The following is a 27,697-nucleotide window of genomic DNA, read 5'->3' as shown; positions in this document are numbered from 1 at the left end:
ATCTCTGACTTGTCATGGAGCACATTTAAGCTGATGTGTTTGCAGTCTGTGAATAAAAATCCTTCTTGTTTCTACGATCTCCTGTGTCTCTGTGCAAATCTGTGACCCAAGCGTGACAATATATTCCGACGCTGACTTTATATATTCCAGCGCTGACTTTATATATTCCGACGCTGACTTTATATATTTAAGTTTTGACTATCCAGCGCTTATATTATATATTCCGAAATATTCCAACACCGTCTTTATATACTCAGGTTTTGGGAAGCGCTGATCAATGTAATCGGTGTACCAGGAAATCATGCATTGACACAAGTTCCCCTTTGCTTGGAACTGAAACTGTGATTAAATGCATTATTTTTTTTAATGCGTTATGGAGCACATGCATCGAAGCTTCTCATCTGTGCGATTGTCGAGGCGTGCTGAGTTGCGCAGCAGCCTTACTTATGAATATGCTAAGCACATTCCTTCAGCCGCCATGCCTCCCACGGTGAGCGAGCTGCCCGCTATGGCCGTATACAGTACTGTATAGGAAAGAAGGTTCTAGTTATGACCGTCAGGTTTTGGGAAGCGCTGATCATTTAATCGGTGTACCAGGAAATCATGCATTGACACAAGTTCCCCAATGTAACCTTTTTTTAATGCGTTATGGAGCACATGCATCGAAGCTTCTCATCTGTGCGATTGTCAATGTAACCTTTTGTAAGTAGTGCCTGGAGGATTCAGTGTATATGTCACTCGCTCGCTTCTTATTGTTTCGCTGCCTTCTCAATTATATACTGCGTGTTTTCTTCAGGGCGTTTTGGAGCTCTTCCTGGTTTTCTACGCAGTGCGTTGACAGTCAGTTCACGTGATTACGTGGGAGGCGTGATGATGTCAGAAGAAACTCCGCCCCCCACGGCTTTCCAGCTGAACTCCATTACAGCGTATGCAGAAAAATAGCTTCCAGTTATGACCATTACGCGTAGAATTTAGAAATGAAATCTGCCCAACTTTTGTAAGTAAGCTGTAAGGAATGAGCCTGCCAAATTTCAGCCTTCTACCTACACGGGAAGTTGGAGAATTAGTGATAAGTGAGTGAGTGAGTGAGGGCTTTGCCTTTTATTAGTATAGATCTATCTATATATCTATATATATATATATATATATATATCTATATATCTATATATCTATATATATATATATATATATATATCTATATATATATATATATATATATATATATATATCTATATATATCTATATCTATATCTATATATATATATATATATATATATATGCACACACACACACATATAAGGTATAATACATCACTAAAGACAGAGGCATCAGCTCTTCTAAAATGCAAGTAAATACAACCATAATGTAATCATATGCATTATTAATTCCAACAAGGTATGAGATTTGCATTAACACATATGTGCTATATTGCTCTTGGTAGCCCATTCTTATTAAGACACACACCAGATTTATGCTTTTTTTTTTTTTCTTTCAAAAACCTGCAATACCTACAGGTATGATTTCCTACAATCTTATATGAGTGCTACAGGATCCACAGCAGACCTTGGGAATTGCTAAAGGTGAAAGGCAAAAGCAAAAAGCTAAAACTTTCTATAAGGAGACTCTCTGCCAAAATACTGCTTTTATCTTAAACTTATTACTGAAAATCACTTCTCACTCCAAAAGGTACCACTTGACCTCCTCCTCATCTTAACTTCCTCATGGCAGGTCCATGGACCTCCTACAAAACATTTACTCTCAGAGGTAATGCTTTCTATATTTTATTTCTTCTCATAAAATAATAAAGTGGGCTTCAGGTACTTCAAAAAAATGTAGACTTAGATGTTTAATCTATACAAGAAATGACCTGTACAGGCAATTAACATCAGTAATTTATAATGTATCGAAATGCAAAAGTAGATGTAACATAATATAGGTAGTCCTCAAAAATAAGGAAGGAGAAAAGTACTTCCACAATGCTCTGTTCCAACCGCAGAGATGAGTGGGGCATCCCATATTACAAAAACTCAAACAACTGATATTTACATTTATACAGTGTGAAATTAAGAAAGAAAGAATACATGCAATGTGACTTGCACACATGGAGAAGCCCTATATACAGATTTACACAACTACAAAAAAGCACCAGTTTACAAAAGGAGCAGCAATAAATCTTCAATTAAACTAACATATTACAGGTGCCTCAATTTTAGGTTTAAAAGCTACAGCTAATAAAAAGTGTTCATTAAACAAACATTTAAATCCAAACGATACTCAATATTTGTATATAGGACCCTTTGTCAAAACCTTACCTTGACCGTAAAGTTACATTTTCCACTACGCACTGCCTCTTCATCAGTCTGCCACTGGTGCGGGCGACTTGACTCTGGCAAATAGACATCTTTCTTCCGTCGAAAGCTCTGCCGTAACTTGTTCATTACTGACCCGTGTGTACCTGTTGGAAAAGACAGTAATCAAAGGATAGCCCACAGGAAAACAAAGAATGATTATATCATGACGACAGATGAATGAATCATTAGATACTCGACCACACTTTAAACCTACCTACAAAAATACAATATGCGAAAATGAAACTTTTAAGCACTGGTCAAGACCAACTGCACTTCGCAAAAATCAATACTCACAAACACTTTATAAGTTCAAATGCCAACTCATTAAATCATCCTCACAGGAAAGCAAGTTTATACAAGTTTATTTTTGGAAAAAGACTTTTAAAATGCACAATGAATAAATTAACTAGCAGGAACAATTAAATCACTTGTGAAAGCCATGCAGTGACTCTCAGTCATTCACATTTATTTATCTATTTTCAAAACCACTTTTGTTTTCTATTTCTATTCTATTGCACACCAGCATGAAAAAAGAAGTAGTTAAGATCCTCATTCTGTATTGATAAATTCAGGTCATTTGAAAGGAGTTTAAAAGGCTCTGTCTTCATAAATGTATTTTACCGGACTCCTTACATTAGGAATGTAGGAAGTATCCATCAAATACTTCAGGAAAAACAATATAAGAAAACCTAACAAAGTGCTTTAGCAGTGCTACTAAAATATAGCCAACAACAATTTTTCAACAGATATATTAAAAAAAACTGTGTATATATTTAGAGTTTGGAACTAGAAGCTGTAGGCATCTGAAGTAACCAGCAAAACAGGTTCTCAAGATGATTAACCAGCAGGAGACAAAATACAGATAAGAGATGAATGAAGTCATCAGTGGAGTGACATAATCAAGGGTCTGATCTAGGATTGTGACTCTCTGATTTATCTTAATGACAATGAATCTGGAATAGTTAGTCAATATGTGAAATTCACAGATGACACTAAAATTGTAGAAATAGCAGACACTAAAGATGCAGCAAAGAAAGTTCATGACAAACTGGACATGCTTCCGAACTGGCTAACACTTGGAAAATTCAGTTTAATGCAGAAACATGCAAATTGCTACAAGTGGGCAAAAGGAATGTAAAGTGCAAAAACAAGATGGGAGATGCAGTTCTTCAGAAACAACCTCTGAGAAAGACTTAAGGCTTCATGTTGACACAACATTTTCATCATCTAAGCGAAATACAGAAGAGATTAAAAAAGAAAGCAACATGTTAGGTTGTATCGTAAAATACTGTTCAATATCAAGCAAGGGACGTTACGCTCAGACTATATAACGTACTAGCGTGGCCACATTTGGAGTATTGTGTGCATTTCTGGTCACCCCGATACAAGAAAGACAAAGCAGCACTTGAAGCTGTGCAGAACACCCTGGTGCATCCCAAGGTTTAAGGACATGTTCTACTGTGAGAGACTCAGAGAATTAAACTTAGAAGTCTGAGCAAAGAAGACTGCAGGGGGTCATAACTTACCTTTTCAAAATCCTCAAAGGCACTGTGTTGTGATGTGAGATTTTGTATATAACTTGATAAATGTTTTGTATGTCTTTATATATAATTTAGGTAAGCCAATGTAATTCTGTGTTACCTTGGTGAGAGGTATTCTTAAGAAATTCCTTGCCCTAACATATGACACCATTTTCACTAAACTGTTAAATACAACATGTTTTAGGCTGTTAACAGTAAAATGTGGAGAAATCCAGCAGGGATAATACTTACACTTGAACTTCCCATTTTAATAAAATTCTAACTTTGAAGCAAGGTCATTATTTCGGATAAAGAAGACACAATTTGGATGTAAGGAGTGAGAATTTTCGAAGTAAGGTGGTTCTGCATACGAACAATGGTATCGGAGAGTATCGACGTGTTGTTAACAGATATAAGTAAGAATTTCACTAGACAAGGCATATGTGACAACCATTTTTGATTTTGAATTGATATACTTTGTTAATCCCAGAGGTGAAATTGTCTTTTAATAACGCCCTGACTTTATGAGGTTATGAAGTGCTCAAGAAAAAAATGAGGCTTGTCCTTCACTGAACTGTCTACAGGATGACATCTCTTCAGAATTACTAGAGGTCTTGGAAAATATTTAATTACGTTTATGGCATGAACAGAATAAAGCTCAATGTGTGCAGAGCTGCTAAGAAAATGAGTATAGAAACATAATTTTATTACTGATCCAACATTACTCCTTACTTCAGTATTAATAAAAATCTTTCAGACCTCGGTTCCAATAGCAAAACGGTTCTGAAACAAATAACAGATACCCCCCTTTCTCTCACTTACTGTTGTTCATTCATCCAGCCCGCACATATGTGTGCATTCCTGCTCTAATTGCTATGCTAGACTCCACATATTGTTAACAGGAGCAGGATACAGTGTTGGATTAAGTGAGGGTTACTCCAATCTTGCAAATAAATGACTGAGCATGAGGTACTTGAAAATGACCCTTTACTTCCAGTAGAGAAATGGTTGTACCGCACTGATTTAAAAATGGTCTTTTTCAACACTTTTTCAGTACCAGTACAGGCAGTTCCCTGGGTTACATACGAGATAAGAACAAAGTTACAATCCCTAAGTTAAATTTGTATATAACTCAGAACAGGTACATTATTTTAATAAATGCTATTGTTGACCGACTGGAACCAAGTGCTCTGCCAATGAATGATGGAGTTTCACCTCTCTCTGACCTTTTTATTATTTCTACTTTATTTTCCATGGTGATGGTTTTTCTCTTCATTACTGTATCACCAGCACTTGCATCAGATTTCTGTTTCAGAGACATTTTTGAAGGGTGAAGACAAAAGTTTAAGATGAGCTCTTCTGCACAGCCATGTACACGCTATCACAGCAGGAAGGCACCCCTGGTCAGCATGTCTGGTGTATTGACGAGAGACAACTTCCTGCTATGTATGTAACAGTACAAGCAGGCTTGCTATTGAGAATGAATGGGGGAAACGAGGGACAGTTCACCACGTGCCCACCACACAGTCACCTCCACCTGCATTCAAGTATGCTGCCTGCAGCATCAGTCCGCCAAGAGCGAACAGGGTACAGCCAAAGGCGTGTAGTGAATTGCCCACCACTGCCTCCATTCAACAGGCAGCCACCCAAGGCACACTACAATGCTGCCCCCTGCGCCCCATTCACCCTCAATGGCCTCCATTCAGCCACAACTGGGTCACCGCTTGCAGCATCACCAGCCGCCCACCAAGAACAAACGGGAAAGCCATTCGAGAGACACTGCAAGGCTGTGTGATGGGCGGGCAGTGAAACGCCCTCTTCTGCCCCATCCAGCCTCCGTCCAATCAGGAGCAGTAGCTGCGGTGGTGTGGTGGGCGAGCAGCGAACTGCCCCCCTCCACCCCATCAAGCCACCATCCTGCACATGAGCATTTGCTGCACACCCAGCCACCCACTGAGAATGAATGGGGTGCGGCCCCCATCGCCCCATTCATCAACCAGAGCCACCAGAGGGACACCACACTGCGCGAACAGCGAAACCGCCCCCCTCCAGCCACCACTTGCAGCGTCCCCAGGCCGGAGATGACGGAGCGGCAGTTACTGAGGAGCCCACGTCGCGACCCCCAGAGAGATGAAGGAGCAGCTGTGGCCGTGTTCATAAGTTGTATGTTGGATGTCCGTAACTCGGGGACTACCTGTATACCTCACAACCCTTGTAAGGAACACAATCAGGATAACTGATTTGTGCAAAGAACAAAAAAAAAAGAAAATCAGCATTTTACCTCTTTTTATTATCATATACCTCTAAAGACTGCAGATGTGCTGCCTTGTGGTCAGATGTAGGGCTGAATGATATGACCTCAAATGACTACTCCTGGTTCAAAAATACCTTTTTTTACTTTCTTGTATACATAGTTTAGAGAAAGTATACAAATCATGAAAAAATTTGACTGCAATATTTTGATGAATCTTGATGTTTTAGACCCACCTGAGTCAGAAAATACCATTTTTGAAATGACGTCTGTCTGTGTGCCTCTGTGTAAACACAATAGCTTAAAAACACTTTGACCTGTTCAATAAGATTTTGTACACCTACTTTATATCAAAAATAAGGAATCCTGTCAACATTTGTGCCACTTCCAGCAACTGGAAGTAATACTTTAACTGAATACTTTTGCAACTTTTCAAGTAAACTATGGTTATAATTACAGATAGATGATTCAATTTTGGTATAAATATTCATAATGATAAAAAGCAAACAGATATGAAATTTGAGAAAAATTACTCAACTGGAAGTAGTATTTTATTTCAACAACTATGGGGATTTTTAGGATCGTATGTCAACACCCACCCGCACCCCCCCATGGATAACAAAGATTGACTGCACGTTACACCAGTTACTTTTGAAAAAAATCAGAATTTTCTATTGCAACAAGATTTGAATTTTGGCCACGTTACTCACACCTCTATCAAGTCATGTCAAGGACTTCAAACAACAAAAATGCACATGAATGCAAAATGAGCAATCAAATTGCTGATCTAGTTAGAACTACTGGATCTTGACATGTGCTGCATTAATAATTAACATGAACCTGGTCCTTAGATCAGCTTCTAGGCTACAGAAAATTCTGAGTGCCCTATGTACATCTTTACTCTACAACTGCAAGGTCTTCAACAACAACAAAAAAAAACTCAGCTGTAGTTTCCACCTCTAGTCTAACCTTGAAATTCACATTCATGAGAAATGTAATAAGATTCTTCACTCCTGCTGGAAGTGACAGACTATTAATGCAGTACTGCTACACTCTTTAGGCTTTTAGACTGAACGTAGCTTTAACTAAAGCTGACATCACCACTCCTCTAAAACACTTAAGAATATACAGTAGTTACAGTGTCAGGCACTGCCAAGAAGTGGCTTCCTTAACAGTAATCCTGTCATTTGCAGTATGTGCAGAACCAAACTCTTATACTGGTTTTTGCTTTTATTCCAGACATGGTGTCCACTCACTCTAAACCCTGTGGGATAGATAATAACTTTGACACTGACCTAGTACTCCATCAGCTTAATTCTGTCATATCCAAGTTCTGCTTGTGTCAGACTAAAGATAGAAACTTGAATCTGTCATTTTTAAAGAATAGATAATGGGAATTGTGCTTCATCCTTTCTTTCAGAGGACAGATGACTACCGTACTGCATTTTTGGTTATAAGTTTAAGCACAAAATCACACCATACAAGTACAGTTCGCTTGTTAGGTTTAGAGCCAATTTCAAAATCTTCCTTCTGATGTTGAGTATTCTCTTAAAGTTACACAATTCATGGATGCAGATAGCTCTGGGTGTTAACAAGATGTAAACCATCTGAAAATCTCCAAGATGAATGAAACTTATTTAAGAGGCTGTAATTGTCCTGTACAGAATAAAAATCAAAAATCCACATCCTTTTACACAAGATAACATGTTGTGGGCAGAAAAGAATGCAGCTCAAGACTGACTTGGCTTTTATGCTATAGTCCTTGACCTGAACAAAAGATATACGAGTAAGATCTGTGTGAGGATGATTAATAAATGTTCATGATTGAGAGTACATTTAAAACTTAAAGCTAAGATGTGTGGGTGGGTGCGTGGGCACATTCTAATCTTTTGTTTCACTGCAATCCATTTCTATTTTGCACAGCCTAAGAATATACTTTGCCTCATGCCTGTCTCATTCATATCCAGTTTTGAACTTGGAACTTTACAAAGGTCTCCAATCATATTAGCATTACTCAGATCATTACTATAATGCTGCAAGATTTCTAGATGCTATCTGACATTCACACTGGCTTGAGTATCAAATCAGGAATGGGGCTCTCTCTCTCTCTATTATTAAAAAAACATTCTGGAAAGAAACACTAGGGCGACGAGACGTGATCTTCAGATCACAGAAGACACTTAAAAGACCCGCGAGACGAAAGAGATTGGCCACGGAGCGTCTCACGGGGACCTTACACATGAGACTTTGTGCCAAGAGATTGACCCAGGACAGTCTCGCAGGAACAAAGAACATGAGATTCTTGCAAGACACAACCTACTTACAATCAATATCAAATAAGACCACGGGCAGCAAAACACTCAATGGTGTAAAGGAGGCTTTGAGCACACACAGATCTAGGGCTCTCTGTGCATAAATAAAATAAGGAAAGTAATTATCAGCCCGAAACAAGTGGACCTGAAAAAAATGCAGGTCCAATCGGGCTCAGAATTAAAAGACAGAGTAAAAGACAAAGTAGAACTTCATAAAGACGTTCACAAACATTGGCACTATACACATGCTGAGCAGGTCAGAGACTATGAAAGCAGAGAGAGATAATGAAAACTAGAATTTAAAAGACTCAAAGAAAACGTAGGCGCAAAACACATGCAGAGCAAGATACAGAATATGAAAGCAGAAAAAAATGACAGTGTCAGAAAAAAGGAAGTAAATATCGCATTAGCGCAAACAAAGAGAAATTATTACTTGGAGAAATAACGAAAAGGCAAATACAGATCGAATATATGGACAAAGGTGATATGTCTGAAGTATGTATATATTGTAAGGCTTTGAAGTTTTAGTCAGAGAATTTCAAAAACGGGGTTTACCTCACATGCATTTATTGGTTACTTAGCAAAAAAAATTATTAACTGCTGATGATGTAGATCATTTTGACTATGCTGAAATTCCAAACAGAGAAACCTGTCCTAAATTATTGTACAAAGTCATTAAACACATGTCTCACTGACCTCATTTAAAAGATTCGGCATATTGGGACTCGAAAGATTCCAAATATTGTTTTTACAGAAGTTCTGAAATAAAAGTGTAACTAATGAAATAGCAACAATTTAAAGAAAAAAAAAATCTTAAAAGTGTGTATCCGGAAAACTAAAAACGTGAGTCGGCGAGCGAAGCGAGCAGGAGGCAAAGCCCCCTAGTTTTGCAAAAAGTAGAGAAGTTCTTCTATTGAGGCACAGGTATAGCCATGATTGTAAGGGTGAAATGTGTATAGGTTTATGGATGAAATTCTTGGAGTGGTCGTCCATTCTGGGCTCTGAAGTAGTCTCTCTGGCATTGAAAAATAAAGTTTATGTGAGGAACAGTCTAGGAGTAAGATATGACCAATGAAACCAAAAGAGGAATTAACAGCTGGAATTAACAGAAATGCGAATGAGCAGCTGGAATTGTATCATGACATGACAGAATGATGAAAGCTAAATTAGCCAAAGATCTGTACAGTGGTGATAGGAGAAATTGCCTGAGATTGTTTGGCTATGTGAAGCGAAACTCAGAGAATGATTGGGAGAAGAGGAGAACCAAGATGAAGGTTAAAAGAATAAAGCCCAGGGTGTGGAAGGAAGTGGATCACATGATAAGAAAAGGATAGCCAATAAGGCAAAAAAGGGGATGTCACAAGTGGATAACCTGGGTCAACTGGGGAAATGGATGTTAAGCCAGTGGTGAAATTAATGCTATCAAATATTTAAACATCACTTCTATTCACTTCATCACTTCAAATGTTTTAAGTCGAATATCGCTTATCGTCATCAAGGGTGACTACATTTCAATGATGAGGAGCAGTGGTTTCTTTTTACTTACATTATAGATATAAGCCAGTGTCATATTAAACAAGCTCATGATGCTTCAAAATGTGAAGTTGTGCTGGAATTCGTTAGTTGGTTGTCTCATTTAAAATACTGTGATTTCTAGTCACATAATCTGAAATCATGTCATCATGTTTGACATGCCCTTCGACTAGAAGTTGTATAATATGACATTGGCTTCTAATGCTTGATGTCACTGTGTACTGCTTAAGTGCACAAGCTGCAGGAGTGGTTGCCTGGCTCTAAAACAGAATGTATGAGTAAGGATAATATTGCTAAACGACCCTTAACTAGTCTCCATTTGTATCCCATTATTAAGACAAACTGTTCCATAACTTTCAGACAGCCACCTTGCTCCTCCGGGGCCCATATAACAAGAGAACAGACCAGAGGTTGTCACTGTGGGTATTATTTTTAATGAAGACGCTATAGTTGACAGATAAGCAGAATATTGAAAAGCACAAGACTGAACCATTGGTTCTATCCTTCTGTTTATTTTTAAGTGTCCATGTGGAGCAATTTTTGATGCTTACTCAACAGGGTATATTCAAATGCCCCAAAAAAGAGAAAAAACACACATGAGCATTCTGCCAACCATGGGGAGTAGACTACGGGTACTACATGCAGAGCAAAAATCTGTGTTTTTTATTATTATTTTTGATTGTGTCCCATGGTTTATAATAGAATGTTACTACCAGCCTCACACTTGCATGAATGTTAAATTGTAATGGTCAGTGATCAGTTCACTATTATCCACACCTCTGTAAAATCAATATCCATACAATACATGGTGGATGCACTCAGCAGAAAAAAAAAAATACAAATTTACGAAATGATGCAGAACAAAAACTTTAAAGCATCACAAAAAAAGCTTTTTACTGCCATTAGTCCCAACAATAACAGAACCAGCCTGGTAAGACCAGAGCTGAAAGGGTCAGTGAAAATGTCACATTGAAGAGGACAGTAACGGGATGGAAGGCGTGAGCTGTCCCATGATGCCTCATCAGCCTGAATTTCTACAGCATTTGTAAATAACGTTGTTAGAAAGTGTTAGAATGCTGTAGGAACTCATTACTTTAAATAACAAAATCCTTAGAGGTGAGAACCAAGCAATGTTGTTATAAAGGCTCAATAAATAATTACTCCACTTTTTAATATACTGGAAAAGATATTCTTTAAAACACTGACATTTAAAGCCTGCGACACAATATGAATTTTATCATGGGATAAGGGTACTAATCCATGCATAATAAATACTGTACATTTAAACATCAGCTGTTGATTCAGGTGACAGCCAAATGTTTACTGCCATAACAATCTAACGTGTTACAAAATGTTTCATATTTCTGACCATTCTATAATAATTGTGAGAGAACAGCCTTTTCCTAATGCTGGATGCTAGATGAACTGATGGGTAGAATTTCATTTAAAAACACACTAACAACAAAATACACTGGGAGTTGAAATATCAAGCACTATATTATAAAAATTTGAGCACAAATATTTCTAAATATGCAATCTGGCACAAAAGTTATTTCTACAAGCAGCTTTCAAGGGCCATTTAAAAAATCTCCACCCCATTTTAAAAGAAAAGCTATTAAGAAAATTCCAGGCCAGATTTTGCTTATCGATCCTTTGCAACAAAGCAGTAAAATCTATTAAGATGAAAAGATGGCACATGTTTAAGGCCTGGAATGACTAATAAATATTTTAAGTATGACCCCATTAATGATTACATTTAAAATTAAATACAATCAAAACAGCCACAACATTGATTTAGAAGCTTGAATAAAAAAGATCTAGGGAAGCCGGCAGAATTTCACTCAAAACAAACAAGGCACAAAACCACAAAGCCTCACTAAAAAAAAATGAATATTTCATTATAATCACTTCAGGGTACAAGCTTTGATCAACTCCTGCCAATGTGGGATGTCTCAGTGGACTCAGAGTCTAAAACACAGTGTGTTAACTCAGGTTGTCTTTTGTATTATGCAAAACCTGAAACTATTAGGTGTAATGAATAAGCAAAAATATAGGAAATCAGGAAGGGGACAAATACTATTTCTATAACTTTGGAGTACAGTATTTATTATGCATGGATCAATACCCTTATCCCATGATAAAATTCATATTGTGTCGCAGGCTTCATAATATAAAATTCCTACAACATGAAAGTGTAATAAAAGTAATGTATTGCAGAGTTAGTATTATTTATTATTAGACATTTATAAATCAAAATAATCCAAAATAAATTCAAATCAGTACTCAAATGTACAAGTTTTAGCATATGTTCTTGTTCATTTATCTCTGTTGCATAAAAAAAAAATCAACTTAAATATTGTAACAAAAACCAAGCTATAAAGACTAAGGTAAACACCAAATGACATTTTTGGGGTTAACACTGAAAGATCATACTCTGAAAAGCAGCACCTGCCCGCTGGTATGGTTACTAGAAATGCCTCACAGTAGACACCCACTGGCAATCAAGTCATGGCTATTCTTGCACCATCCCTTATGTCACTCTACACAATGAACATCTCTGATCATCTTCCAATGTTTATCTCTGTAATCTACTGAAGACCAATTACCTTCAGCAAGGGCTTCTACCTATCCTAAGCTCTGACAGTCTCCACATAAATTCTTCAGCCTTCCTGGGTTTCTAAAGTGCATCATGAATAATCCTGAGGTTTATGGGATGCACAGCTCTACCAAGCCAGGCCAAACTTCAGGGTAATCTGTACTGCACGACCATAATACATGCTGCAGGTTGCTTAGAACATGAAAGTAAGAATTCACGTACTCTGTACACAACAATAACCAACTTATAAATCTATAATATAAAGGATGTCACTATCCACATTAAAGGAGGGATGTCTCCTAACAAAAAAGAGCCTGCTCTGCCCTTTCTCATTGTCAGATCAGCTGCCCCTAAAAGGTACATTAACTACAGCTAGTCTGAGTAAATCATGAGAACTGCTATAATACAATGGTATGTTTGTGCTTTGCCAGCTCCAATACACTTGAGATTGAAAACAAGTCTGTGGATGTAGTACTGAATTTATGTAACAATGTTGTGATTCACATTATCATCCAAGTATAGAAACTCACTAAGCAAAGAGTATGCAAAACACATCACCTACAGCCTGTATCATGCCAACGTATTTTTATGTACAATGATGTCTGCGAAGCACCAACAACTCTCACCTTAAATTAACATCAACATACTGGCAGTGAATAACATTTCTTTCAAAGTGTAGTTTGTTATATTATACTGTAGTTCTAGTTTTTCAATGATTTTTAAATTACCTTCTTTTGATGAAAAGCATATTTCGTTTTGTCTGTATTTCAGTTGAGTCATGTAGTAATGTCATATAGTGCACAATACACAGCCACACTTTTTCTCTGGCAGCATTTTGGACTGTAAAATTCAATACATCCAATTTTTTTTCTCATGCCCAGTATTTACTTTCAATTTTACATTTATGTACTTCATTTGGGAATATGAACATCTTCCACTCATTCTATTACTATATCCCAAAATGTGTAAACTACATTTTTTAATCACCATTTATGAAATTCATCAATACATGCCCATAGAAAAAAATCCCTAAATCCTTCTAGTATGCCCAGCAGATTTTTCTACTCCATAAATAATGGAAACCACAGCTCATCCTAACAGCATACAGTGTAGGAAGCAAATCTTAACAAAACACCACCACTAAATGCACACAAACTACAACTAACAGTGGAGAAATTGAGATGAACCTAACTTTCATGGTTTGGCAGCACATGCTGAAAATGCAAACACCCATAGAATGAACATACAGACTCTACATAAGGAATGGCCAAGATAGAAAGGAAAACTGGGAAGACATAACTAATAGCACTAAACCCTGTGCCGCTAAACCATCCACAAAACACAAGATAGATATAGCTAGCTAGATAGATAGATACTTTATTAAAATCCCAAGGGGAAATTCACATAATCCAGCAACAGCATACTGATACAAAAAACAATATTAAAGAGTAATAAAAATGCAGGTAAAAAACAGACAATAACTTTGAATAATGTTAGTGTTTATCCCTCCGGGTGGAACTGAAGAGACGCATAGTGTGAGGGAGGAACGATCTCCTCAGTCTGTCAGTGGAGTAGGACAGTGATAGCAGTCTGTTACTGAAGCTGCTCCTCTGCCTGGAGATGACACTGTTCAGTGGACGCAGTGGATTCTCCATGATTGACAGGAGCCTACTCAGCGCCCGTCGCTCTGCCACAGATGTTAAACCGTCCAGCTTTATTCCTACAATAGAGCCTGCCTTCCTCACAAGTTTGTCCAGGTGTGAGGCGTCCTCCTTCTTTATGCTGCCTCCCCAGCACACCACTGTGTAGAAGAGGGCACTCACCACAACCATCTGGTAGAACATCTGCAGCATCTTATTGCAGATGTTAAAGGACACCAGCCTTCTAAGGAAGTATAGTCGGCTCTGACCTTTCTTACACAGAGCATCAGTATTGGCAGTCCAGTCCAATTTATCATCCAGCTGCACTCCCAGGTATTTATAGGTCTGTACCCTCTGCACACAGTCTCCTCTGATGATCACGGGGTCCATGAGAGGCCTGGGCCTCCTAAAATCCACCACCAGTTCCTTGGTTTTGCTGGTGTTCAGGTGTAAGGGGTTAGAGTCGCACCATTTATCAAATTCCTTGATTAGCTTCCTATACTCCTCCTCCTCCTGCAGTCCACAATAGCAGTGTCGTCAGCGAACTTTTGCACGTGGCAGGACTCCGAATCGTATTGGAAGTCTGATGTATATAGGCTGAACAGGACTGAAGAAAATACAGTCCCCTGTGGCACTCCTGTGTTCCTGACCACAATGTCAGACCTGCAGTTCCCGAGACGCACATACTGAGGTCTGCCTGTAAGATAGTCCACGATCCATGCCACCAGGTATGAATCTACTCCCATCTCTGTCAGCTTCTCCCTAAGGAGCAAAGGTTGGATGGTGTTGAAGGTGCTAGAGAAGTCCAGAAACATAATTCTTACAGCACCACTGCCTCTGTCCAAGTGGGAGAAGGATCGGTGTAGCATATAGATGATGGCATCCTCCGCTCCCACCTTCTCCTGGTATGCAAACTACAGAGGGTCGAGGGCGTGGCAGACCTGTGGCCTCAGGTGGTGAAGCAGCAGCCACTCCATGGTCTTCATCACATGTGACGTCAGAGCAACAGGCCTGAAGTCATTCAGCTCACTAGGACGTGATAACCTTTGGGACTGGGGTGATACAAGATATTTTCCAAAGCCCCGGGACTCTCCCCTGTTCCAGGCTCAGGTTGAAGATGCACTTTAGAGGACTTCCCAGTTCCAGTGCACAGGCCTTCAGCAGTCGTGACGATACTCCATCTGGACCCACTGGTTTGCTAGCACGAAGTCTCCTCAGCTCTCTGCTCACCTGTGCTGCTGTAATTGTGGGTGGGGATGTCTCTCCTATGCTGGTATCAGCAGAAGGATGGTTGGAGGATGCAGTACTCTGAGGTGAGAATGGGTTAGGGTGGTCAAACCTGTTAAAGAAGTTGTTCATTTGGTTTGCTCTCTCCACGTCTCTCTCGATGGCGACACCCCGCTTCGAGCTTCAGCCAGTGATGATCTTCATCCCATCTCACACTTCCTTCATGCTGTTATTCTGCAACTTCTGCTCCAGCTTAATCCTGTAATGCTCCTTCGCCGCCCTGAGCTGGACTTGGAGTTCCTTCTGCACGTGCTTGAGCTCATGCTGATCACCGCCTTTAAAAGCCCTCCTCTTCTGGTTCAAAAGGCCCTTGATGTCACTTGTAATCCATGGCTTGTTGTTAGCATAGCAGCGTACTGTTCTTACTGGAACTACAATGTCCATACAGAAGTTGATGTAATCAGTTGTGCAGTCAACAACCTCTTCAATGTTCTCATTACGTAATCCCTGCAGGATATCCCAGTCCGTAGTTCCAAAGCAGTCTCTCAGAGACTGCTCTGCCTCAGGGGACCATTTCCTGAATGAGTGTGTGGTTGTAGGTAGCACCCTCACTTTTGGTTTGTTGTGAGGCTGAAGCAGAAGCAGGTTATGATCTGCTTTCCCAAGTGCAGGCAGCGGGGTGACGTCGTATGCATCTTTACCATTTGCATACAGTACGTCAATAGTCCTATTTCCCTGGATGGAGATAAACTCCAGGAAAAAATACTTAAGAGTCTGCTAGAAGATCCTTGAAAATGTATTAGTATCAAAAAAGAAAAAAAAATAATTACATGTGTAAGAGCCAATCTCAGAAAGTTAAAGTTTTGAGACTCATATTAATCTGTTTGCCTAATTTGAATATAAATTATTCTATTCTAGACTATATAAATAGTCTTTTCCCCCTATAAGTTAGTAAGAGATAGAACTTTCTTGGTATAACTGAGGTACAGTGTGATAACTGAGCCAGTTGTTGCTTACAACAGGTCCCAGTACACAGGGTCTTAAAAGACCCATTTTCAGCTTAGAAATGGGATAGACATTCAGTTTTCTGACCGTCTAGAAAAGGTTCAGAAATGTTGTTGTTTGGAAATGGTTTAGAAACATTATGAAGTGATTTGTAAAGATTTAAAATGTAAAAAGATTTAAGCTTTGAACAGAACTTTTCTTAACAAAACTTTTCCCTTTCTTTGCTATTTTAATTTTCTTCTTTTTACCTAAAACTTTTCAAAATGAAAATATTTTGTCTGTGGAATCATTTTGGTAAGTCAGGCTTTTGTTGAATCCCATTTTTAAGCTAGAGCTGCTGAACTTTGGTAATTTTGGAAAAACAGCTACAATATGAATATACAGTCACTGGCAACTTCATTAGGTACACCTTGCTAGGACCGGGTTGGACCTACTTTTGCCTTCAGAACTGCCTTAATTCTTTATGGCATTGATTCATCAAGATGCTGGAAACACTCCTCAGGGGTTGTGATCCATAATGACATGATAGCATCATGTAGTGGCAGCAGATTTGTCAGATTCACATCCATGATGAGAATCTCCCATCCCACCACATCCCAAAGGAGCTCTACTGGATGGAGATCTGGAGACTGTGGAGGCCATCTGAGTACAGTGAACTCTTTGTCAAGTTCAAGAAACCACTTTGAGATGATTTCAGCTGGAAGTAGCTATCAGCAGATGGATATACCACAGTCATAAAGGGATGGACATGGTCTGCAAAAATACTCAGGTAGGCCATGGCATTTAAATGATGCTCAGCTGTGTACCAGGAAAATCTCCCCTGACACCATTACACCACCAGCTTGAACCATTGAGCCCGTGCAAATTGTAGCCTCAGTTGCCTGTTCTTAGCTGAAAGGATTGGCTCCCACTGTGGTCTCCTGCTGCTGTAGCCCATCTGCTTCAAGATTTGACACTCAGAGATGTTCTTCTGCATACCTCGGTTGTAACTGGTGGTTATTTGAGTTACTTTTGCCTTTTTTATCAACTCAAACCAGTCTAGCCATTCTCCTCTGACCTCTAACATCAACAAGGCATTTTCACCCAGAGAACATCTGCTCACTGGTTATTTCTCTGTAAACCCTAGATGTGCTTGAAAATCACAGTAGATCACTCAGACCAGCCCATCTACAACCGACAACCATGCCACATTCTAAGTCACTTAAATCACCTTTTTTCCCCATTTTGATGCTCAATTTGAACTTCAGCAGGTCATCTTGACAATGTCTGTAGGCCTAAATGTGATGAGTTGCTGCCATGTGATTGGATGATTACATATTTGTCTTAACAAGTATTTGAACAGGTGTACCTAATAAAGTGGCCAGTGAATGTATATACAAGTTAACCAATATGAAGAAATAAAAGACTGAATTTACCAGTGGAGTAAATGCTGAAGACTCATAGCGTTATACAGCTTAATCAGAGTGTTACGATAAAATACTGTGCTTTTTTTTTTATATATATATATATAAATTATAACCTCTCCTAACCCAAATCTTACCCATGAAAGGCAGGCCCACAGACAACTCCAAAGAGGGGAATGGCGCTGATTAGAGCAGAATCTTTGCTGCCTCTGCATAGAGGCACCATTTACATGTAAACTCCAAAGTTCACTATGCCACGTCAGCTGACTTAACTCTTTACAATGAGCCTGGAATTCAACTAAACTGAGGCTGGCTGGGAAATAATGCTACAGAATGGTTACATTACTACTGCATTCCATCCAACTGCACCAAATGCACCTCAACTCACTGTATACTTGAAGCTCCTACTGTGACAGCTAACGTGTCTATCTAACAGGGAAATTCTTGCACTATGTGAAACTTGCACTTTGTGCATTCATACCAGCAACAACCAACAGCCCTTTGACTGAATTTATTGCCCAAAGATAGCTTACTTTTTCTTTTTTAAACTTAATCCCATTTCCAAGACAGCTTCACCTGCTCCTATATTGTTAGATACTACCATTTATCCTAATTATATCCTTCACCCTTAACCCTTAGCTGCTGATCTGCACTTAATGGCACTATACCAAACCTGAAGCAAAATTTGTGTTGTTACATTTTAATCCATACATCTTCAATTATTTTAACCTGCTTAGCAAGGGTAGTGACACAATGAGTTTCAAATCCATCCCAGCAAGTACCGGGTACAGGAATAATCCCTGGACAGGGCACTAGTCTATCGCAGGGTGAAAACACACCTAACCTGCAAAGGTTTGGAAAGTGAGAGAAAAGTTATAATTAAACGTAAAATAGTTACTGGTTAAAGACAAATGGATAATGGGTAGAAAAGCTTTATCTGGTCTACTGAGGTATTTATGAAAGATGTTTTTACCACGGTCACACCCAACTCAGTCTCAATATTAGTATACAAGGACTGTGAAACGAAAGGCACCCTTAGATACCATCACATCTAATCATATGCAAAACTGATATAAGCCCTGAAAATGCAATAAATTGGAGGTCTGTCAGATTGGCTTAATTTAGAAATCTACAGACCTTTTTGCCCATCATCTGCAGTACAGTTGAGGCCATAAGTTTATGTACATTGTGGCGAGCGACTGGGGGCGGTACCTAGCCAGGACACATGGAAGGACACAAGGAGGGATTGAGCCTCCTCCAGATCACGAGGGGGTGACCGGCCTGGTGGCTTTAGGAAACACGGGAAAGGAGCTTGGAAGCTCAACCCTATAGGGGCCCATGGTCACTGCCAGGGGGCACCCCGATGCCTGAGGAGCCCTGGCCCTCAGCGCTTCCGCCACACCCAGAAGTGCTGGGGGAAGACGACCAGGGACACTTGTAGTGCTTCTGGGTGCACAGCTGGCACTTCCGCCACACCAGAGAGTGCCGGCAGACACTCATTGGGAGGCACCTGGAGCACGTCCGGGTGGGTTTAAAAGGGGCTGCCTCCCTCCATTTGATGACTGGAGTCGGGAGAGTAGAAGGACGGAGCTCACTTCCACAACATCTATACTAAAACGTTGCAAACCATTTGTTAAGTAAGCTAGTGTATCAACTTGATTTCCAAAAGAATAATGATTAAGAGACGGATTTATTTCAGCTTTAAATTACCATGTCAGATTTTCAGTAGGTCAAAGGTTTACATACACTAAGTTTGCATTTTGTGCTGTTGCTTTTAAATTGCTAACCCTGCAGCAAACTCTTAGGATTGCATTTACACACTATTTTGCTAGGGTTTTGGTCCTTTCCTCCTGACAGAAATGGTGCAATTGAGTCAAATTCATGGACCTCCTTGTTCAGACACATCTCTTCAGTTCGGTCCACAGTTTTTCTGTGGGATTTAGTTCAGAGCTTTGTGATGGACTCTCCAATACTGTCATATTGTTGTCTGCAAGACAATGTGTTACTAATTCAGAAGTATACATTTGGGATCATTGTCCTGTTGGGAGAAACATCTGCTACCAAGCATTAGCTTTCTTGCGGATGTCTTAATGTCTTGCTTCCGAATTTCCAGATAATGCTCCTTCTTTAAGATGCCATCTATTGTATGAAGTGCACCACCTCTCTTCTACACAATACACATTTACTGTATTATTTTTAATTTACTGATGATTGAGTTTGTGTTCTAAAGTCTATATATCTGTTTTATGTTTCTGCTGCTGTAATCATTTAATGTTTTCCTTGGGAAGAATACAGTTTATCTAATCTAATCAACAGCCACAGCTGTCCTAATTAACTATTTATTATGACAATTAGCAACTCCAAAACTGATAAAAGTGATATTAATTGTTGGTGTCATTCATGCTGTTTAAAGAGACTGTCAACTAAGTGTCTGTAAACTTTTGACCCATTGAAAATCTGACATTGTGGTTAAAGGCTAAAATGTGGGGGTGCAGGATGCCCACAAATGTGAAAATAGTCTGAATGCATTTAGGGCCCTCCACCTCATCTCCTAATACTATACTGTTGATCCTATGTCAGGGACTCCCATTTATGGCTTATGTTGGGGTGGGGGTTTATACCCTAAGATACTCACTGGGTTCATTTATTTTTGAAAGATAGTTGTGATTTTAATTTTGATTTGGGCCGTTACATCGCCACGTTTTAGACAGCGCTATAATTGATTCCTGTTACTAGGACTATACTGCAGTCCTCAGAGCTTGTTGCCTCTCAATAAAGTGACAGGATAAAAGGTCATCCAGGGATATGCTTCCCCAACCGATTCCTAAAATCTTCAAACATCCTTGTTTTCCGATCTCCTTCTCAAAATCTCATGCTTGCTGGCACACCACCACAAGCCTTACCAATAACAAAGTCTATTATTTAACAAATTCTAGACAACAAGGTAAGGCTTAATATAACACCAAAAAAGTAAAATATGTAATTACTTTTTGATGATCTTCTAAATATTTTTTGTTGTGATATAATCTACATAATATATTTAGCTAATCACATTGTAATGGTAAAAAGAAAAGGTTAAAGGTTATCCCCAAACTGAAAAAGAAATAATTTTAAAGACACAATGTTCTGATTCTATTGCCTTCGTTAGGTGTGCAACTGAAAAGGAAAAAGCACATAACAAATAAGTGAGGAGAGGTGAACAAAACTGGGATAGGTGAAAGGTGAAACGCTGAGAGTAGGTGAGAAAAAGCTGCCATTAGTCACTTTTGACACCTAGATGTTGTCTTCAGCCTTGCTTCCTTCCATCCCCTTCAGTGAGGAAATGACCTTCAACTTTTTTTCTTTGCAGATGCACGCTGAGGCAGCCCTTCACTAAGTATAGTGTCTCTCTAGGGTGAAGACTGACAATGGTGAAAACTGAAGAAGTGTAACAGACCATACTGTTAATCAAGTTTGTTTAGCTACATCAGTTGTCCTAATGACTCCTCCAGATACTTTTTAAAACTTGGCAAGGTTTCTACTTCAACTCCATGTCTCTAAAGTTTGTTCTAAATTCCCACAACTCTTCAATGTACTTCTGTGATTCTGTAATAAATGTGTCAGAAACCCACACTGTTCTTCCTTCACCTCATAAAAAATGAAAGAGAGCACTCTATTCATATTGGTAGTTTTTTTTTGTCCCCATATTACTTCAATCAAAGAGATACTATACAGGTTTATGTTCCCTGATATTTTATGTTGTTGTTCCACCTTTTTATCAATGCTATATAACTTACTGTTATACATAGCTAAAAGTGCAAGCATTTGAGAATTCATAACCTCCCAGTGATCAATGTGTGCACCAAGTTCACGAAGTACAATGTGCCTACCAAGTCAAATTTAATGTAAAGCACAGAGAGTTTGTAAAAAAAAACATCAGAAACATTTAATAATCATATGGCTTCTCAATTTTAATTTTGAACTCTAGATTAAAATGTAAACATTCTAAAAAAAGGTTCATAGGGTCTAGTTCAAGGTCAAACTGAACAGTCAAGCAAAGACAGGTTTGCAGCCGCCTATTAGCACAAACACACTAATGAACCATAATTACCTGACAACACAAATCATTTCTGTTATATTTACACTTTACACATGCAAGTCTGGTATTTATAGATGAATGTATCATTAAAAAGAGATGCAGAAAGAAAGCAAGGGAAGGTAACAGAGGGAAAAATGTGATAACAAACCTGAATAAACCTCGTTTTCCATTCTTTACAAGTGGCTGCTGGACAGAGATGATCAAAGGCTATTTACTATAAAACACAAGCATACATGACATGAAAAAAAAGTAATCACTAAGGTCTTAAGAAGAATGTTCCCAAAGACGTTTCTACAGTATAACACCTAGCCCAGGGATAACTGGCAGGCCTAAAAACTTTCACTAAACCGCCAAGATCTGAAAAGATACTTTTATTATTTATTGTCACGTGACTTCACCAAGCAGGCTAGTGAATAGGAAGCATTTATGACTTCTTACACTTTATAGGGATGCACAATAATATCGGATTTATATCTATATCGGCAGATAATGGGTTAAAATAATTTTATTGGCATCGGACCAATGACTAAATTTGACCGATATTTCGAACCAAAATTGATGACGCATTCACTGTGTCCCGGATTACCAGGCGACACTGGGCTACTGTGCGAAAATGTCTGCGGTGTGGAAGTTTTTCAAAGTGAGTGAGAGCGACATAAAATATGCCATTTGCAACACTGTTTCGACTAATGTTTTGCATGGAGGGACCAAAGTGCGAAATTTCAATACCACCAACTTAATTACACACTTGAAGACACGCCATCCTGACAAATATATAGAATTCCTCAGAGCAAAAGAGGAGAATCCAACGCCACTGCGCATAAAATCAAAAACTGCAGTTGCTCAACGTGTTGATCAGTTGCTTTAAAAAAATCAAAGAAATTTAATAAAGATAACCCTAAAGCTCAAACAATTACTGCAAAGGTGATGGAATTTATTGCTCTGGACGATCAGCCATTTTCTGTTGTAAAAGATACAGGATTTTGAAGGCTACTTGAACATCTCGAGTCCTGTTACCAGATACCCAGTTGCCATTATTTTTCTGACACAGTGCTTCCAAAGTTATATAAGATTGTGGAAAGTCATGTGCACAAACTGCTTGCTGAAGATGTCACAGCCATAAGCTTTACCACTGATATACTGTATGGACATCTGATATGAGTGCTATTAGTATGCTTAACTTAACTGTTCATTGGATCGATCACAAGTTTGAATTGCAGAAAGCAATCTTGCACGCCCAAGAATGCTCTGGATCACTCACAGATGCTGCACTCTCTGTGGTGTTTAAAAGAATGTTTAGAAAACATGGAAAATACCCAAAGAGAATGTTCACGTAGTATTACGAGACAGCGCAAGCAACGTTGCAAAGACTATGGAGGAATGCGGGATCCCAAGTTTGCCCTGTATGGCTCATACTTTACAGCTTGCCGTGAACAACGGCGTACTATCCTAGCGCAGCGAACGGCAGAAAAATAATCGGTCACTTTAAGCATTCACAATTAGCCAACTAGTGTCTCAAAACTATACAATTTGAACTTGGTATGCAGCCGAAAAATGCTTCAACAAGACATTTCGACTAGATGGAACAGCACATTCTATATGCTGCAAAGCTTGCTGGAGCACAAAAGAGCCCTTGGGGCTTATGCCTCCGATTTTCAGTTACCTGCAATTCTGACGCCTAATCAGTGGGGTTTGATAGAGAACATAATCACAATCCTTACTCCATTTGAACAATTAACAAAAGAAATTTGCCAGTCTGAAGCCTTGGTTTCTAACGTTAATGCTTTAAAACAAACTAGCCAACCTGCGGCGTACCTTACGCCGCATAATCAGGCCGGTTTTTAAATGATTTTTAAGCACAGGGAGAAAATTAACATTTGAAAAATCGGTAATGTAATAAATCAGCAAGAAAAGCAACATTGCAACAATGCACGTAATGAACCAACACATAATCGTCCATGACTGAAAACTGGAGGACCGCCATCCGTCACTTGAGTCGTTGTCGTCTTTGCACAGTACAGATGCACCTGTGACTCACGTAGACTTTTCATTGCTCTGTGCGGTTTTGGCTGTTTTTCTATATATAATCCACCAAGACACCCGACCACGGTAGTAGCGAGGTGGGAGGGGGGTGTGTACAAAGGGTAGGGACGTAACCAGTGGGAGCATATGAGTCGCACTTAGTGGGAATTCCATGGTTTGCAGCCCGAATGGGGTTCAACGGCTTATCCACGCCTCCCTGTGCCAGGTAGACAAACGCTCAATCTCATGCATAATTATTTATTGAATTCTAAACACTTCTGGAAAGACACGGTTGTCTAAAACGGGTTGGTGTGAGAATACAACAGTAAGTGAATGAAAAGATGGAACTCTGGAGAGAGCAAAATACAACACAATAGTAAACCCGCGGCATAACAAACGTCGCATAATTATTTATTGATGGTTGAACACTTCAGGAAAGACACAGTTGTCTAAAAAGGGAGGGTTTGAGGATACAACAGAAAGTGAATGAAAAGATGGAACTCTGGAGAGAGCAATATATAATTGTCTGTGAGTGAAGAAGACGCATGTTTGTCGCGGATGCGAATCGCTGTATGTAGCGTGTAAAACAGTTTGCTATGGTGCACGCGGTCATGCGTTATAACTGAAAACTTGTTTTTTAAAGACTGCTTACTTCATTGTGTTTTAACCTCAGTTGTAAAGGATTGTGTTTTAAGGATCCCATGGGATACCCCTTGCAAACCGTTTTACACACTGCATATGGCGATTCACCCCCGCGAGAAACATGCCTCTATGAACAGTCAACGTGGCTCGGAGTTGCTTGTGGCCTCTACAACAGACGAATATAAACAACGCCGTTTTTTCTGTGTAGTCGCGTCCGAGTTGGTGGCCGTGGCTCTGCGAGTTGTCATCGTATCCAATGGTCTTGGAGTTGGTGGCCGTGGCTCCTTCCTGCGTGCGCCACAGGTGTCTTGCTTGTCAGCGGCTTAGTGAATCCACGCCCCTTCCGGCGTGCTTTCCATAAGTGTCTTTCCTTAGTGAAATATATATATATCGATGTTGACTAAAAGCATTCATACTGACTTTGGAGTCAAAACCAATAAAAGCGCTCTTTTGGAGGCTGTAAACAATCGTTTCATTGAGATTTACACAGAACCCATGTATTGTGTTGCCACTATTGTAGACCCGAGATACAAAGACTGCTATTTCGATGCAGATATAGAATCAATAGCACCCAAAATGTTGCAAGTTCAGATGGAACTTGCGTCGAACGAAATGCAAATGAGTGAATCACAGATAGATTGTCCACAACAGAAAAGAGCCAAGATAAATGACAAAGGTGACATGCACGCTCCTCAAAATGTACATTAAAATTCTTGAAGAGAACACATTGATGCCTCGGGAAAACAGCCAGATAACATAGGTGAGTTTTTAAAAAAAAAAAAAAAAGGCTCTGTGGAAATCTTTACAACATTGTTTTAAGTAAATAACTAGGGCTGTTGGATCGAATATCACTATTATAACATAATTCGAATGTATAAAAAAAATCTTGGAAGGCAAGAAAGGAAAACAGTAATCGAATGTAAAAGAGCGGTTGTTGGTTTTACCTCACACTAACTTTGGCTTCATATTACTTAAGAAGTGCTGGACACTACTGTGGGATTTTACAGATCTGTTTTTGCATGTAACTTCATAGGATCATCCTATACGTGTTAGTGAATTGTTAACCCATATTGTTATTAGTCATTAGTTAAACAGATGCCATCTTCTGTTTTAAACACACCCATTTTAAAGATCACCTATGCTTCTTTGCTTAATATTTTTGTTTGGTGCGTGTTAACTAAATAGTTGAATAGGTGAAATAAACACTTAAACTCATTTTACATTTTTTTTGTTACTTTGAAAAATGCTGTCTGATAAATAATTGATTATAATACACAAAATACTTAAAAGACCACCACAAAGTAACATTTAATACACTTATTTCATTTGTAAAACACGTAAAGGGTTACAATGCTTCAGTTCATTTACTGCAAAAAATAGACACAGGGATATAAGGTCCTCTGGTCTCTAGGAAAAGAGAAAAAAATGACTGCATTTACTTTGTTTGAGCAATCACTGACAATTTTGTTTGTTTTTCTTTTGAACTTTGTTGTTAGAAAGTACCAGCGTGGTGCGTGTCTTATTTCTCTTTGCGTTGCTTTTTGTGGGAAAGCCAATCACATTCATGGAAGCCACTGTTTTCACCTGAGTCACTTAAGCAATAATGAGTCACTTGTAAGCAGATTATGATCTACAATGAAAAGCAAAAATAATACTAATAAAATGTTTCAAAAAATAGCAAATACAATATAGACATGCATTCAATTCAAATGCCATATACTTATTTTTATTGTAAAGATTCTAATCTTAATCTGACAGCCCTGGTAAAAGCCAAAATGCAGATCTATCTTTTAGATATGAAAGATGACACAGAATATAATGTTGTATATGTATGCATGCTACTCGGCAGGTGCAGGGATTTCTTTCTGAAGCACCAATCCACTGAAATACTGGAACAACAACTAGAGTCGGCTTCCTACCATTGCCAAAGTAGCATGCAAGTTCCTGTCAGCCCCTTGTACTAGCGTGGACAGCGAGATATTAGTCAGTTTGGCTTCTAATGTGATCAATGAAAAAAGAAACAGAATTTCATGCAACAAGGCTGAGATGCTCTTGTTCGTTAAGAAAAACCTCCCCATCAATGCTTAAAAAATAGAAATGAATGATAAGCCTCTAAAAAAAAAGTTATTTATTTCTTTACCGTTGTACACTTTTCTGTTTTTTAAAATTATAGATTGGTTAGATTTATTCCATCAAAAAGAAAAAAAGTATTATGTAGTATTTCATACTGCAGACTGTAAAACAAAGAATCAGATAGCCAGCCAAATGTGGTTGAGCAGAAGCCATTTTAATGATTGTAAGTAATCTGGAAAAGTTGTTATTCTTAAGTGGTATTGCTTATTTCATTGTCATTGTACATTTTATCATTTTTTTCAGATTTCATTTTTTCGATTATTGTTGAATTTGTTGCATTTGTTCCATCAAAAAGAGAAAAGTGTTATTTAAAGCAACAACCTGCTAAACTGTTTCCCATATAACCAACAGGTAGCCAGCCAAATGTGGCAGATATCATTTGTTTTTAATGATTGAATGTGGTGTGCAAAATTTTTATACAAATAAATATTCACTTTGTCTGTAATTCTTGTCCAGACAGATCAAGTCTCATTTTTCTCTATCTTATAAATACGTATATCGGTAGATAAGTACATAGAGATTATTGGATATCAGCATCGGCCCAAAATTCCCATACCGGTGCATCCCTACTTTTTAAATATCAGAAAACTTACTAGACTGGAAAAATGACTAAAACTTCTGATTAATTCTCAGTTTCATCCAAGACTGACCAAGCCTTCAAGCACATACTCAGCGGGGAAGTCAAATAAAGCTTTTATAGACCCTTTTTCCCCCCGTAGTATTTGCATTACTCATATTTTCTTAAGAAACACCTTTATTTGTTGAGCCCGTGCATGCTTACTACAGTGACTTATGACAAACAACATCAAATCCATCTAATTCAAACTAGGACTGTGAAAGATGCAACAAGTGAAGACTCATTTTGCTTTGGAAAGGATCTCTCATTCTAAATTTGTCCCAAAGCTCACCAAACTAGCTGTTCTGAAGCTGCCTTTAACATTACTAATCAATTGGTTTGGTTCATACTGTTATTTTGAATGTAAT

The 27,697-nt window shown here is 38.7% G+C and overlaps 1 protein-coding gene across 3 annotated transcripts in view; it reads right to left on the bottom strand.

The window, feature by feature from the left end:
- The window catches only part of numb (NUMB endocytic adaptor protein), a 240,743-nt gene that overhangs the window by 103,254 nt on the left and 109,792 nt on the right, over positions 1 to 27,697 (bottom strand). For all 3 annotated transcript variants that reach the window (XM_039741843.1, XM_039741846.1, XM_039741844.1), the window contains exon 2: positions 2,313 to 2,455. In XM_039741843.1, the coding sequence (XP_039597777.1) occupies positions 2,313 to 2,438 (126 nt within the window). In that variant the 5' untranslated portion in view covers positions 2,439 to 2,455. The remainder of the gene's footprint in view (positions 1 to 2,312; positions 2,456 to 27,697) is intronic.

This window comes from Polypterus senegalus, chromosome 18, assembly GCF_016835505.1.
Source record: "Polypterus senegalus isolate Bchr_013 chromosome 18, ASM1683550v1, whole genome shotgun sequence".
NCBI lineage: Eukaryota > Metazoa > Chordata > Cladistia > Polypteriformes > Polypteridae > Polypterus > Polypterus senegalus.
The sequence above is the reverse complement of the archived record's forward strand: the minus strand, read 5'-3'. Positions and strand labels throughout refer to the sequence as shown.